This window comes from Hemitrygon akajei, chromosome 31 (genome assembly GCF_048418815.1).
Source record: "Hemitrygon akajei chromosome 31, sHemAka1.3, whole genome shotgun sequence".
Lineage (NCBI taxonomy): Eukaryota > Metazoa > Chordata > Chondrichthyes > Myliobatiformes > Dasyatidae > Hemitrygon > Hemitrygon akajei.
Genome location: NC_133154.1, coordinates 1,279,786 through 1,296,129, shown reverse-complemented (window position 1 = coordinate 1,296,129; position 16,344 = coordinate 1,279,786). Strand labels below are relative to the sequence as shown.

At 46.5% G+C, this 16,344-nt stretch overlaps 1 protein-coding gene across 1 annotated transcript in view; it reads left to right on the top strand.

The window, feature by feature from the left end:
* The window catches only part of LOC140719131 (sulfotransferase 1C4-like), a 47,296-nt gene extending 33,646 nt beyond the window's left edge, over positions 1-13,650 (top strand). The window contains exons 6-8 of the mRNA XM_073033530.1: positions 4,666-4,760; positions 5,427-5,607; positions 13,458-13,650. Coding sequence (XP_072889631.1) covers positions 4,666-4,760; positions 5,427-5,607; positions 13,458-13,570 — 389 coding nt within the window. The 3' untranslated portion in view covers positions 13,571-13,650. The remainder of the gene's footprint in view (positions 1-4,665; positions 4,761-5,426; positions 5,608-13,457) is intronic.
* The last annotated feature ends 2,694 nt before the right edge of the window (positions 13,651-16,344 follow it).

Below are 16,344 nucleotides of genomic sequence, written 5' to 3'. Positions count from 1 at the left end.
TTGAGCATGGGTCCATGGTGCAGAAGGGAAAGTAAGAGAAGAAGGGAGTGGTAGTGATAGGGGACTCGATAGTGAGGGAAACAGACAGGAGATTCTGTGGACGTGAACGGGTCCAGGGTACCAGGGTCAGGGATGTCTCAGATCACGTCCACACATTTTGGAGAGGGAGGGGAGCAGCCAGAAGTTTTGGTACACATTGGTGCCGATGACATAGGAAGGAAAAGCAAAGATGTCCTGAAAAGAGAATTTAGAGAGCTAGCTAGAAAGCTGAGAAGCAGGACCTCCCAGGTAGTTATTTCTGGATTGTTGACTGTGCCGTGTGCCAGTGAGGCTAGAAACAGGATGATTTGGCAGACTAATGCCTGGCTGAGAAGCTGGTGCAGGGGACAGGACTTCAGGTTCCTGGATAACTGGGATCTCTTCTGGGGGAGGTATGACTTGTTCAAAAGTGACATGTTGCACCTGAACCGAGGGGATCCAATATTCTCGCTGACAGGTTTGTTAGAGCTGTTGGGGAGGGTTTAAACTATCTTGACAAGAAGGATAGGAACCGGAGTGAAGGGACTCAGGAAAGGACAGATAGTAAAAAAGTAAAGATAGCGTGCTGTAAGATTGTCAGGAAGGGCAGGCAGGTGATGGGACAGTTGTAGCTAACAGAGGTTAGGGATCATTAGGGATGCAGAATCAGAAAGGATAGCAAATTTGGTACTCAAGGTGTTGTATCTAAATGTGCATAGTATAAGAAATAAAGTGGATGACCTTGTTGCAATATTACAGATTGCCAGGTATGATGCTGTGGCCATCACGGAACCGTGGCTGAAGGATAGTTGTAGTTGGGAGCTGAATGTCCAAGGCTACACATTATATCGGAGGGATAGGAAGGTAGACAGAGGGGTGCTGTGGCTCTGTTGGTAAAGAATGGCATCAAGTCAGTAGAAAGATGTGACATAGGATCGGAAGATGTTGAATGAAACTGCAAGGGTAAAAGGACATTGATGGCAGTTACATACAGGTCTCCCAACAGTGGCTGGGAGATGGACCACAGGCTACAACAGGAAATAGAAAAGACGTGTCAAAAGGGCAATGTTATGGTAGTCATGGGAGACTTCAACATGCAGGACGATTGGGAAAAATTGGTAATAGATCTCAAGAGAATGAGTTTGTTGAATGCCTATGAGATGGCTTTTTAGAGCAGTTTGTCGTTGAGCCTACTAGGGGGTCAGCTGTACTGGATTGGGTGTTACGTAATGAACCAGAGGCGATCAGGGAGCTTAAGGTAAAAGAACCCTTAGGAAACAGTGATCACAATATGATTTCGTTTAATTTGAAATTTGACAGGGAGAAAGTAGAGACTGATTTCAGTGGAGTAAGGGAAATTACAGAGGTGTGAGAGAGGAATTAGCCAAAGTAAATTGGAAGGAGCTGCTGCCAGGGATATCAGCAGGGCAGCAATGGCGTGCGTTTCTGGGAAAAATGAGGAAGGTGCAGGACATGTGTATTCCAAAAATGAAGAAATACTCAATTGGTAAAATAGTACAACTGTGGCTGACAAGGAAAGTCAAGGCTATTGTAAAAGAAAGGCATACAACAAAGCAAAAATTAGTGGGAAAGTAGAGGACTGGGAAGCTTTTAAAAACCTACAGAGTAACTAAAGAAATCATTAGAATGGAAAAGATGAAATATGAAAGTAAGCTAGCAAATAATATCAAAGTGGACAGTAAAAGTTTTTTTCAAGTATGTTAAAAATAAAAGAGAAATGAGAGTGGATACAGTACCGCTAGAAAATGAGGCCGGAGAAATAACGGGGGACAAGGAGATGCTGATGAACTAAATGAGTATCTTGCATCGATCTTCACTGTGGAAGACACTAGCAGTTTGCCTGATGTTGTAGTGTGTGAAGGAAGAGAAGTGGGTGCAGTTACTGTTACAAGAGAAAAGGTGCTCAAAAAGCTGAAGGAACATAAGTCTCTCAGACCAGATGAGCTGCACCCTGGGTTCTGAAAGAGGTAGCATTAGAGATTGTGGTGGCATTAGAAATGATCTTTCAAAAATCACTAGACTCTGGCATGATGCCTGAGGACTGGAAAATTGCAAATGTCACTCCACTCTTTAAGAAAGGAGGAAGGCAGCAGAAAGGAAACTATAGACCAGTTAGCCTGACCTCAATGGTTGGGAAGACGTTGGAGTCAATTGTTAAGGATGAGGTGAAGGAGTACTTGGTGACACAGGACAAGATAGGACAAAGTCAGCGTAGTTTCCTTCAGGGAAAATCCTGCCAGACAAACCTGTTGTAATTTTTTGAGGAGATTACAAGAAGGATAGATAAAGGGGATGCAGTGGATGTTGTATATTTGGACTTTCAGAAGGCCTTTGACAAGGTACCAAGTTGAGAGCCCATGGTATTACAGGAAAGTTACTAACATGATTAGAGTATTGGCTGATTGGTAGGAGCCAGTGAGTGGGAATAAAAGGATCCTTTTCTGGTTGGCTGCCAGTGACTAGTGGTGTTTCATAGGGGTTGGTGTTGGGCCCACTTCTTTTTACGCTGTATATAAATGATTTAGATGATGGAATAGATGGCTTTGCTGCCAAGTTTGCAGATGATATGAAGATTGGTGGAGGGGCCGGTAGCATTGAGGATACAGGTAGGATGCAAAAGGACTTAGACAGATCAGGAGAATGGGCAAGAAAGTGTAAAATGAAACACAATGTTGGAAAATGCATGGTCATGCACTTTGGTAGTAGGGATAAATGTGCGGACTATTTTCTAAACAGGGAAAATGTTCAGGAATCTGAGACGTGAAGGGACTTGGGAGTCCTTGTGTAGAACACCCTAAAAGTTAACTTGCAGGTTGAGTCGGTGGTGAGGAAGGCAAATGTAACTTTTGCATTCATTTTAAGAGGTCTAGAATACAAGAGCAAGGATGTGATGCTCAGGCTTTATAAAGCACTGGTGAGGGCTCGCCTTGAGTATTGTGAACAGTTTTGGGCCCCTTATCTTAGACAGATGTGCTGGCATTGGAGAGGGTCCAGAGGAGGTTCAGAAGGATGATTCCAAGAATGAAAGCGTTATCATATGAGGAACTTTTGATAGCTCTGGGTCTGTACTCTCTGGAATTCAGAAGGATGAGGGGGGATCTAATTGAGACCTTTTGAATGTTGAAAAGCCTAGACAGAATAGATGTGGAAAGGATGTTTCCCATGGTGGGAGAGTCTAGGACAAGAGGGCACAGCCTCAGGATAGAGTGGCGCCCTTTCAAAACAGAGATGCAGAGAAATTTCTTTAGCCAGAAGAGGGTGGTGAATTTGTGGAATTCGTTGCCACATGCAGCTGTGGAGGCCAGGTTGTTGTGTGTATTTAAGGCAGAGACTGATAGGTTCCTGATTGGATATGGCATCAAAGGTTACAGGGAGAAGGCCGAGAACTGGTGTTCAGGAGGAGAAAGCAGAAAAGGATCGACCATGATTGAATGGCGGAGTAGATTCGATGGGCCAGATGGCCTAATTCTGCTCCTGTGTCTTACAGTCTTGTAGGCTCCAGCTGGGCTCTCCTCTGCACCACCGGGCCCAGGCCCAGCAATCTTATCCAGGAGCCGAACCCACACAACTTGAGCAATCCTTTATTGACACCAACAATCTCATTCAGGGATGCAGGTGAAAGGTGCCTGTTGGGCTGCTGCTCCACACCCTCCACTTGCTCACCCCTGTCCACTGTCCCAACCTGGGGGCAAGTCCCTTTACGAGGGAGTTCTTACCATGCACCTTGAAGATCTGAGGTGGAAGCTGCTGCACAGAGCAGTGCCCGGTCACAAGTTCCTTAGTTTGTACACGAATCTCCCAGCCCATGCTCCTCTGCGGGCTGGAGGAGACCGTGTACCACACGTACACGGTCTCTTTTTGCATAACTGTGAAGGATGCTCCTCTCTTTCTGGTTACATTTCACCCCCCCCCCCCCCCATTTCTATATGGTCATCCAGTAAGGGGGAGAGGTGGGCGGCAAGGGTGGATGAGGATGTCCTTGTCAACTCGCTCCTGGGCTGGCTCAAGCACAATCCGTGGGTCCTGGAAACGGGTGACAGAGGGGTCTGCCCGGGCAGACTGTCTGGCAATGTTTAGGGGGTATGTCCGTGCCCGGGTAATCATTGAGAGGGAACACGCACTGTTCATGGCGACCATAAAGGCGTCCCGGGACCGTTGGGCTCCGCGAGGGAGGGGGGCAATAAGCATCCTCATTGATAGAAATGGAAACATCTATGGGTAATGTCATTTGTCTAGTAATAATGTTAGCCACTGGCTTGGAAATATTTGTAGTGCTGAATTTATAATAAAGATATCTTGAAAAAAAACGTAAAGCCAGACACAGAGTGAAGCTCCTTCCACACCATCCCATCACATATTGCAGGAGAGAACAGATGGGATCTTGCTGTGTGTGGTGAACTACATATACCTGTCTGGACACGCCCCCACCCCCCCCCACCCCCGACTGCTCCTGTGGCTCCTCCCACAGACCCCTATATAAAGGCGATTGGAGGCACTGCTCCTCCCTCAGTCTCCAGGATGTCGTGTGGTGGTTGCTTGCTGCTGACGGTGCTTTCTTCCAGCCAATAAAAGCCTACCTTAACTCACGTCTCAGAGTTATTGATGGTGCATCATTGTGTTTTTCAGTCGGCTGGGGCTCCTGGTATGACTACAACCTAGACTGGTGGGAGGCAAGAAAGAAACATCGGATTCTCTTCCTCTTCTATGAGGACATAAAGGAGGTGAAGAAGGGGGAGGGAGGGGGAGTAAGAGTTGGAAGGGAAAGAAATGGAGAGGGAGGGAGGGGGGAAATGGATGGGGATGAGGACGGTAGAGAGATGGGGAGGGGGAGGGGTGGATGGAATTGGAGCTAGCGGGGGAGATGGAAGGGATAGAGGGAAGATGGAGGGAGAGGGGATGAAGGGAGATGGATGTAGAGGGGGAGATGGAGTGGGAGGGGGATAGGGAGATGGATTTTGGAGGATATGGAGGGGAAGGCAGAGAGAGGAGATGGAAGGGAGGGGGAAGATGAAGGGAGAGAGAGGGTGATGGAGGGGGAGGGAGATGGGGAGATGGAGGCTGAGAGGCGTTGATGTGAGGAAAGGGGAAATGGAAATGGAGAGATAGGAGAGGGTGAGGAGGCGATTGAAAGGGAGGGACAGGGAGTTGGAGGGAAAGGGATAGATACAAGGGAGGGAGAAATGGAAGCTGTGGGAGGGGGAGATGGAGGGGAGGGGAATGGGGAGATGGAGGGGAAGATGGAAAGGAATGGAGTTTGATGGGGAGGGAAGGGCGAGGAGGAGGGAGAATATAGGTGCAGAGCTGTAGACATGCGAATTCCTCCCTCCTCCTCCTCCATGACCCTTTCCTCTCCATAGCTTGCTGACCCTGACTCTCCTCTCTCCCAGAACCCACGGCAAGAGATCCTGAAGGTGGCTGACTTCCTGGGTAAGACCCTGGATGAGAAGGCTTTGGAGTCGGTGGTCCATAACTCCCTGTTCAGTGTGATGAAGGAGAATCCAATGGCCAACTACACCACCCTCCCTTCCACTGTCTTCAACCATAACATCTCCAAGTTCATGAGGAAAGGTAGGTTTATCAATAGGATCAGGGTCTATGTATTTGTTCACAGAAAACCACACTTCTAGCAATTATTTTTTACGCCATGTCTTTGCTTGTGCCATCAGTTTCACTGATGCCCAGATGAATTTGAGCCCCTCTCAATCTTCATGGCTAGAGACTAGTGAGAGTTGGTCAGTCCTGTTGAAGTTCATGAATTCTTGTGGAGCTATGAACTTCAACTGGCCAACATAATATTTGCTGCAGTCCCTGCATTGGATTTTTGTAGACCACATTGGTCTTGTCAAATAGCTTGGTTTCTTGTTTTGGTCTGCAAAGTTCTCTCCTCAATGCTTATGCTTCACTGAAATTCTGTTTTGGAAGCAGTTGGGCCATCATTTCTGATCCTATTTAAGAGTTCATGTGGGCAACATTCCTGACCACAACGCACGAAGTTCACCACTCAGCAATGTGATTTCCTCCCTACATCACAATTGAGTTTCCAAAATGGCATCCAATCAATTGTTGAGAAGTATATAAAGGCCGAGAATTCAGAAGACACACCACAATGTGATGTGTCCTCGAATGGAGCGCGACCTCCTTGGAGAATGGATATCCGTTTCGTGTTAAGTAGGGATCCGTGCACAATCCTGATTTGATGGAGGCAGATGTGAGAGCGTGGAGGTACATCTGGAGAAACTTCTGAAATGCCCACTTTGCTGCCGCTGCTACTGTGCGGTCCGGAATCTCCGGAGGAGAAGGCCTCCGAGACCTCGGTTTTGCTTGTTTCGGCGGCCGGGACGAGGTCGAAGGCACTCGGCAGAGGATGGCGCTCGGGAGGCTGTATCGGAGGGGCTGGTCGGAGGCTCGAAGTTTTCGGACGGACTCAGAGTCTGCTGTCGTCAGGCGCTTCCGAGGCATTGTCAGTGCCTGGAAGTTTATGGCAGGGAGAGTTCTCCCGTTTCCTGCCTGACATCGGGACGATTGGAATCGATCGAGACTTGAGACTTTTAAACCGCGTCCATGGTCTGCGTTTATCGAATTAACAGTATTGTTTTGCACTGCCGTAACTATATGCTATAAATGTGTGGTTTTGTCAGTGTAAGTCTTGGTTAGTCTTTTTTTTCTATTTTGTGATATCACTCTAGAGCAGAGGTGTCAAACTCAATTGCACATGGGGCCAAAACTCAAAGCACACTTTAGGTCGCGGGCTGAACAGGATAAACATTTATTGAACACACTAAAACTAAACATTTTTTGAACATAAATATGAATAAAAACAGACAGGACTATTATTCCAGAAAAAATAAACTAAAACTTTAAATAACTTAAATATTTTGCTCTCCATAAAAATATCTCCTGTCAGTATTATACAAGTTAGAAATAGACAATAGACAATAGATAGATAGATAGATAGATAGATAGATACTTTATTCATCCCCATGGGGAAATTCAACATTTTTTCCAATGTCCCATACACTTGTTGTAGCAAAAACTCATTACATACAATACTTAACTCAGTAATAATATGATATGCATCTAAATCACTAACTCAAAAAGCATTAATAATAGCTTTAAAAAAAAAGTTCTTAAGTCCTGGCAGTTGAATTGTAAAGCCTAATGGCATTGGGGAGTATTGACCTCTTCATCCTGTCTGAGGAGCATTGCATCGACAGTAACCTGTCGCTGAAACTGCTTCTCTGTCTCTGGATGGTGCTATGTAGAGGATGTTCAGGGTTTTCCATAATTGACCGTAGCCTACTCAGCGCCCTTCGCTCAGCTACCGATGTTAAACTCTCCAGTACTTTGCCCACGACAGAGCCCGCCTTCCTTATCAGCTTATTAAGACGTGAGGCGTCCTTCTTCTTAATGCTTCCTCCCCAACACGCCACCACAAAGAAGAGGGCGCTCTCAACAACTGACCTATAGAACATCTTCAGCATCTCACTGCAGACATTGAATGACGCCAACCTTCTAAGGAAGTACAGTCGACTCTGTGCCTTCCTGCACAAGGCATCTGTATTGGCAGTCCAGTCTAGCTTCTCGTCCAACTGTACTCCCAGATACTTGTAGGTCTTAACCTGCTCCACACATTCTCCATTAATGATCACTGGCTCCATATGAGGCCTAGATCTCCTAAAGTCCACCACCATCTCCTTGGTCTTGGTGACATTGAGATGCAGGTAGTTTGAGTTGCACCATATCACAAAGTCCTGTATCAGTTTCCTATACTCCTCCTCCTGTCCATTCCTGACACACCCCACTATGGCCGTGTCATCAGCGAACTTCTGCACATGGCAGGACTCCGAGTTATATTGGAAGTCAGATGTGTACAGGGTGAACAGGACCGGAGAGAGTACGGTTCCCTGTGGCGCTCCTGTGCTGCTGACCACCGTGTCAGACCTACAGTCTCCCAACCGCACATACTGAGGTCTATCTGTCAAGTAGTCCACTATCCAATCCACCATGTGAGAGTCTACTCCCATCTCCGTTAGTTTGTGCTTTAAGATCTTGGGCTGGATGGTGTTAAAGGCACTAGAGAAGTCAAGGAATGTAATCCTCACAGCACAACTGACCCCATCTAGGTGAGAGAGTGATTTGTGCAGCAAATACGTGATAGCATCCTCCACTCCCACCTTCTCCTTATACGCAAACTGAAGCGGATCCCGGGCGTGCCTGGTTTGTGGCCTCAGATTCTGTATTATCAGCCGCTCCATGGTCTTCATCACGTGCGACGTCAAGGCAACAGGTCTGAAGTCATTCAACTCCTTTGGTTGTGGTTTCTTCGGTACCGGGACAATACAGGATGTTTTCCACTGTCTGGGTACTCTTCTCTGATCTAGACTCATGTTGAAGATGCGCTGTAGTGGTTCTCCCAGTTCAGTCGCACAGGCCCTCAGTAATCGTGGGGAAACTCCATCCGGTCCAGCCGCCTTGCTGGTACAGATCTTCCTCAGTTGACCTTCCACCTGTGCAGCCGTAAACCTGGGCGTGGGCAAGGTCTCCTGTGAGTGGCTATTTTCCTGTGAGGGAAGTAAGCCTGGTGTGGAGTTCTGCAGTGAGGGTGAGATTGTGCTGTCGAACCTATTGAAGAAGTTGTTCAGCTGGTTCGCTTTCTCCACATCTCCACTTATGTTTGCCCCCCGCTTTGCACCACATCCGGTGATGATCTTCATCCCATCCCACACCTCCTTCATGCTTTTTTTCTGCAGCTTTTGTTCTAACTTTCTCCTATACTGCTCCTTTGCCCCCCTTATCTGTACTCTGAGTTCCTTCTGAACTCTTTTAAGCTCCAACCGATCACCATCTTTAAAGGCCCTCTTCTTCTGGTTTAGGAGGCCTTTGATGTGACTAGTGATCCAGGGCTTATTATTGGGATAGCAGCGAACAGTTCTAACAGGAACAACGGCATCCACACAAAAATTAATATAGTCCGTTGTGCATTCAGTGACCTCCTCAACGTCCCCACAGAGCCCCCCTTGCAGTACATCCCAGTTAGTAGTACCGAAGCAGTCTCTCAGGGCCTGTTCAGCTTCAGGAGTCCACTTTCTAAAAGAGCGTGTGGTAGTGGGATGCCTCATCACAATTGATTTATATCTGGGCTGTAACAAAACCAGGTTGTGATCAGCTTTCCCCAGTGCAGGCAGAATAGGTGCAGAAGTAAACCATTCGGCCCTTCGAGCCTGCACCGCCATTTTGAGATCATGGCTGATCAATTCCTATCAATACCCAGTTCCTGCCTTGTCCCCATATCCCTTGATTCCCCTATCCATAAGATACCTATCTAGCTCCTTCTTGAAAGCATCCAGAGAATTGGCCTCCACTACCTTCCGAGGCAGTGCATTCCAGACCCCCACAACTCTCTGGGAGAAGAAGCTTTTCCTTAACTCTGTCCTAAATGACCTACCCCTTATTCTCAAACCATGCCCTCTGGTACTGGACTCTCCCAGCATCTGGAACATATTTCCTGCCTCTATCTTGTCCAATCCCTTAATAATCTTATATGTTTCAATCAGATCCCCTCTCAATCTCCTTAATTCCAGCGTGTACAAGCCTAGTCTCTCTAACCTCTCTGTGTAAGACAGTCCAGACATCCCAGGAATTAACCTCGTGAATCTACGCTGCACTTCCTCTACAGCCAGGATCTCCTTCCTTAACCCTGGAGACCAAAACTGTACACAATACTCCAGGTGTGGTCTCACCAGGGCTCGGTACAAATGTAAGAGGATTTCCTTGCTCTTGTACTCAATTCCCTTTGTAATAAAGGCCAACATTTCATTAGCCTTCTTCACTGCCTGCTGCACTTGCTCATTCACCTTCAGTGACTGATGAACAAGGACTCCGAGATCTCTTTGTATTACTCCCTTACCCAACTCTATACCGTTCAGATAATAATCTGCCTTCTTGTTCTTACTCCCAAAGTGGATAACCTCACACTTATTCACATTAAACGCCATTGTCAAGTATCTGCCCACTCACTCAGCCTATCCAAGTCACCCTGAATTCTCCTAACATCCTCATCACATGTCACACTGCCACCCAGCTTAGCATCATCAGCAAACTTGCTGATGTTATTCTCAATGCCTTCATCTAAATCATTGATGTAAATCGTAAACAGCTGTGGTCCCAATACCGAGCCCTGTGGCACCCCACTAGTCACCACCTGCCATTCCGAGAAACACCCATTCACCACTACCCTTTGCTTTCTGTCTGCCAACCAGTTTTCTATCCATGTCAATGCCTTCCCCCCGATGCCCTGAGCTTTGATTTTACCCACCAATCTTCTATGTGGGACCTTATCAAATGCCTTCTGAAAATCGAGGTACACTACATCCACTGGATCTCCCCCATCTAACTTCCTGGTTACATCCTCGAAAAACTCCAACAGATTAGTCAAGCATGATTTACCCTTGGTAAATCCATGCTGGCTCGGCCCAATCCTATCACTGCTATCTAGATATGCCACTATTTCATCCTTAATAATGGACTCTAGCATCTTCCCCACCACCGATGTCAGGCTGACAGGTCGATAGTTCTCTGTTTTCTCCCTCCCTCCTTTCTTAAAAAGTGGGATAACATTAGCCATTCTCCAATCCTCAGGAACTGATCCTGAATCTAAGGAACATTGGAAAATGATTACCAATGCATCCGCAATTTCCAGGGCCACCTCCTTTAGTACCCTAGGGTGCAGACCATCTGGACCTGGGGATTTGTCAGCCTTCAGTCCCATCAGTCTTCTCAACACCGTTTCCTTCCGAATGTCAATCTGTTTCATTTCCTCTGTTACCCTATGTCCTTGGCCCATTCATACATCTGGGAGATTGCTTGTGTCTTCCTTAGTGAAAACAGATCTAAAGTACTCATTAAATTCTTCTGCCATTTCTCTGTTTCCCATAACAATTTCACCCAATTCATTCTTCAAGGGCCCAACATTATTCTTAACTATCTTCTTTCTCTTCACATACCTAAAAAAGCTTTTGCTATCTTCCTTTATATTCCTGGCTAGCTTGCGTTTGTACCTCATTTTTTCTCCCCGTATTGGCTTTTTAGTTAAGTTCTGTTGTTCCTTAAACACTTCCCAATCATCTGTCCTCCCACTCACCTTAGCTCTGTCATATTTCCTTTTTTTTAATGCTATGCAATCTCTGACTTACTTTGTCAACCACTGTGGCCCCTTTCCCCCCTTTGAATCCTTCCTTCTTTGGGGGATGAACTGATTTTGCACCTTGTGCATTATTCCCAAGAATACCTGCCATTGCTGTTCCACTGTCTTTTCTGCTAGGCTATCCATCCAGTCAACTTTGGCCAGCTCCTCCCTCATGGCTCCATAGTTTCCCCTGTTCATCTGCCACACTAACACCTCCGAGCTGCCCTTATCCTTCTCAAATTGCAGATAAAAGCTTATCATATTGTGAGCACTACCTCCTAATGGCTCCTTTACTGCGAGATCGATTATCAAATCCTGTTCATTACATAATACTAAATCCAGAATAGTCTTGTCCCTGGTCGGCTCTCGTACAAGCTGTTCCAAGAATTCATCCTGTAGGCACTCTACAAACTCCCTATCCTGTGGTCCAGCACCAACCTGATTCTCCCAGTTCACCTGCATATTGAAATCCCCCATAACTACTGCGACATTACCTTTGCCACATGCCAATGTTAACTCCCTATTCAACTTGCACCCAATATCCATGCTACTGTTTGGTGGCCTGTAGAAAACACCCATTTGGATCCTTTTGCCCTTACTGTTCCTCAGTTCTATCCACACAGACTCTACTTCTCCTGACCCTATGTCCCCCCTTGCAAAGGACTGAATCTCATTCCTCACCAACAGGGCCACCCCACCCCCTCTGCCCACATTTCTGTCCCTACGATAGCACGTATACCCTTGTACATTCATTTATGAGCATGCTGCAAAAAACCCCTGAAAATACAAATAAAATTTGTGCTTTTCAGCAAAAGTTAAAACAACAACAAATCAAAACACTCAGTTTTCTTTGCTCTTATGCCGTTTTGTCAGAGCTGGATACTTGGCATCTTTTCTTGGCAATAAGTTCGTTTAGGTTTGGTGTAAGGTTCTGTGTTGTGGAGATTCTCAGGATGGACTGCAGGTGTTCATCAGTGAGACGACTCCTGTGTGATGTTTTGTTAATCTTCATCACTGAGAAAAGCTTCTCACATAGATATGTGCTACCAAACATGCACAAGGTTCGAGCCGCATGTAGATGGAGCTGAGGCATTGCTTCAGGAATAGAGCGAATAAACTGTACGGGCCCTGCAGTGTCGTACTTTGCCTTTAGTGTCCCATTACACTGCAGCTCTATCAGCTCCATCTGAATCTGTACAGGTGCAGTTTCCACGTCGACGGCAAATGGGTTGTGAAGCAGCTCGAAATTAATTTTTTGTGCTTCAAAGTCACCAAAGCGCCGTGCGAACTCAATGCGAAGTGCGCTCAGTTTATCAGCAAAGTGCGCATTTGGGAACATCATTGCGCCAACCTGGTTCAACATTACTTGGCAACAGGGAAAATGAGGCAAGTTGCACTGGTGCATTTGTGTCTCCCATAAGAGCAGCTTCACTTAAAATGCCTTCACTTTTCTCTTCGCCATTGTTAGGGGTTAGCTTTGACTTCAGAATAGCGTTGTATACAGCAACAGACGCTTGACGCGGGAATGTTCCTGGGTAGTTTGTGTGTTATCAGCGCTTCATATCGCCGGGCCATTAATAATTAAAATAATAGATCTATCTAAAATGATCTAAAATAGAGCTGCAGTGTAATGGGACACTAAAGGCAAAGTACGACACTGCAGGGCCTGTACAGTTTATTCGCGGTGGAATTATGTTTGGCCCGCGAGATAATATCTAATTACTATTAAAGCTGGCCCCAGTAATCGGAGCGCCTATGGCGTATAATATGGCTAATGCTGAGTTTATTCAGGTACCAGGTTTTCAGGGTTTTTAATGTTTATTCGGCAGTCTTGCTCGGCAGTCTTCTTCATAAGAAACAGAATTTGTAAAGTGAAACACTTTGTAGTTATAGCAGAGACTGAGACACATGAGAGCAGGCTGAAAAAACGGAGGCAACGAAAGCTGCGTTCGCACGCGTCTGACTGATCCGGCCCACATGAAGCTGCATTTTGTTCAATCTGGCCCGTGACCTAAAATGAGTTTGACACCCCTGCTCTAGAGGAACAAATGTATCATTTCTTAATGCATGGATGCAATGCATTTCTAAATGACAATAAATGAGGACTGAGTGTCCTCATAATCTAAATGTTTGCAAGTTAATTGCCAAGATTGGAGAAGAACTCAACACAACTATCAGCCACATAAGCTACACATCTTCTGAATTATTTCCAACCCCTGTTCTCCTCCCTCAGGTGAAGTTGGGGACTGGAAGAATCATTTCACTGTGGCACAGAATGAACATTTCGATAAAGACTATGCAGAGAAGATGGGGAAGAGTGACATTCTGTTTCGGGAGGTGCTGTGACCATTCTCTCCCCCACCAAGCAAAGAAAACCAGAAACAAAAATTGTTAAGTAAACTGTCAGGAAAGAATATTTAACGAGAGCATGGTGTGTCTGTCCTGTGTATCTGGAGAAAATAGAGGGACTGAGAGACTATAAGACGTAGGAGCAGAATTAAACCATTCATCGAACGTGCTCCACCATTCCATCATGGCTGATTTATTATCCCTCTCAACCCCAATCTCCTGTCTTCTCATAACCTTTAATGCCCTGGCTAATCAAGAACCTATCAACCTCTGCTGTAAATATACTTGATGATTTGCCTTCCACAGCCATTTGTGGCAATGAATTCTGAAGATTCAATACCCTCTGGCTAAAGAAATTACTCCTCATCTCTGTTCTAGATGATGCCCCTCATCTGAGGATTTGCCCTCTCGTCCTAGACTCACCCATTATAGGAAATATCCTCCCCACACCCATTCAATCCACACCTTTCAATATTTGATAGGTTTCAGTGGGATTTCCCCTTATTCTTTTAAATTCCAATGAGTAGAGACCAAGAGCTATTAAACGCTCTTTTTATTCCTGAATTAATTCTCGTGAATCTTCTTTGGACTCTCTAATGTCAGCACATCTTTTCTGAGATAAGGGGCGAAAAACTGCTAACAGTAGTCCATGCTTTACAAAGCTCAGTGTTACACCCTTGGTCTTAAATTTTAGTCCTCTCGAAATGAATGCTAACATTGCATTTGCCTTCCTCACCACTGACCCAATCTGCAAATTAACTTTCAGAGAATCTTGCAGGAGACTGCTTAAGTCCCTTTGCACCTCTGATTTTTGAATTTTCTCCCCATTTACAAAATTGTCTACGCCTTTATTCCTTCCATCAAAATGCATGACCATACACTTCCCTACACTATATTCTGTCTGCCACCTCTATGCCCATTCTCCAATGTCTAAATCCCTCTGCAGACTTCCTGCTTCTTCAACACAACTTGTCCTTCCACCTATCTTCATATCGTTCTCAAACTTGGCCACAAAGCCATCAATTCCATCATCCAATCGTTCACATATAACATGAAAAGAAGTGGTGCCAACAATGACCCCTGCAGAACAACAAAGAGTCACTGGTCCGTGAATGGAACTCCCCCTGGGACTGAGAGACACCGGTCAGTGTACAGATCTCCCCCTAAGATAGAGGGACTTAGAGACACCGGTCAGTGTACAGATCTCCCCCTAAGATAGAGGGACTGAGAGACACCGGTCAGTGTACAAATCTCCCCCTAAGATAGAGGGACTGAGAGACACAGGTAAGTGTACAGATCTCCCTGAGAGACACCGGTCAGTGTACAGATCTCCCCCTAAGATAGAGGGACTGAGAGACACCGGTCAGTGTACAGATCTCCCCCTAAGATAGAGGGACTGAGAGACACCGGTAAGTGTACAGATCTCCCTGAGAGACACCGGTCAGTGTACAGATCTCCCCCTAAGATAGAGGGACTGAGAGACACCGGTAAGTGTACAGATCTCCCTGTGAGAGAGGGACTGAGAGACACCGGTCAGTGTACAGATCTTCCCTGAGAGAGAGGGACTGAGAGACACTGGTCAATGTACAGATCTCCCTGAGAGACACCGGTCAGTGTACAGATCTCCCCCTAAGATAGAGGGACTGAGAGACACCGGTAAGTGTACAGATCTCCCTGAGAGACACCGGTCAGTGTACAGATCTCCCCCTAAGATAGAGGGACTGAGAGACACCGGTAAGTGTACAGATCTCCCTGAGAGACACCGGTCAGTGTACAGATCTCCCCCTAAGATAGAGGGACTGAGAGACACCGGTAAGTGTACAGATCTTCCTGAGAGACACCGGTCAGTGTACAGATCTCCCCCTAAGATAGAGGGACTGAGAGACACCGGTCAGTGTACAGATCTCCCTGAGAGACACCGGTCAGTGTACAGATCTCCCCCTAAGATAGAGGGACTGAGAGACACCGGTAAGTGTACAGATCTCCCTGAGAGACACCGGTCAGTGTACAGATCTCCCCCTAAGATAGAGGGACTGAGAGACACCGGTCAGTGTACAGATCTCCCTGAGAGACACCGGTCAGTGTACAGATCTCCCCCTAAGATAGAGGGACTGAGAGACACCGGTCAGTGTACAGATCTCCCCCTAAGATAGAGGGACTGAGAGACACCGGTAAGTGTACAGATCTCCCTGTGAGAGAGGGACTGAGAGACACCGGTCAGTGTACAGATCTTCCCTGAGAGAGAGGGACTGAGAGACACTGGTCAATGTACAGATCTCCCTGAGAGACACCGGTCAGTGTACAGATCTCCCCCTAAGATAGAGGGACTGAGAGACACCGGTAAGTGTACAGATCTCCCTGAGAGACACCAGTCAGTGTACAGATCTCCCCCTAAGATAGAGGGACTGAGAGACACCGGTCAGTGTACAGATCTCCCTGAGAGACACCGGTCAGTGTACAGATCTCCCCCTAAGATAGAGGGACTGAGAGACACCGGTCAGTGTACAGATCTCCCCCTAAGATAGAGGGACTGAGAGACACCGGTCAGTGTACAGATCTCCCCCTAAGATAGAGGGACTGAGAGACACCGGTAAGTGTACAGATCTCCCTGAGAGAGAGGGACTGAGAGACACCAGTCAGTGTACAGATCTCCCCTAAGATAGAGGGACTGAGAGACACCGGTAAGTGTACAGATCTCCCTGAGAGACACCGGTCAGTGTACAGATCTCCCCCTAAGATAGAGGGACTGAGAGACACCGGTAAGTGTCACA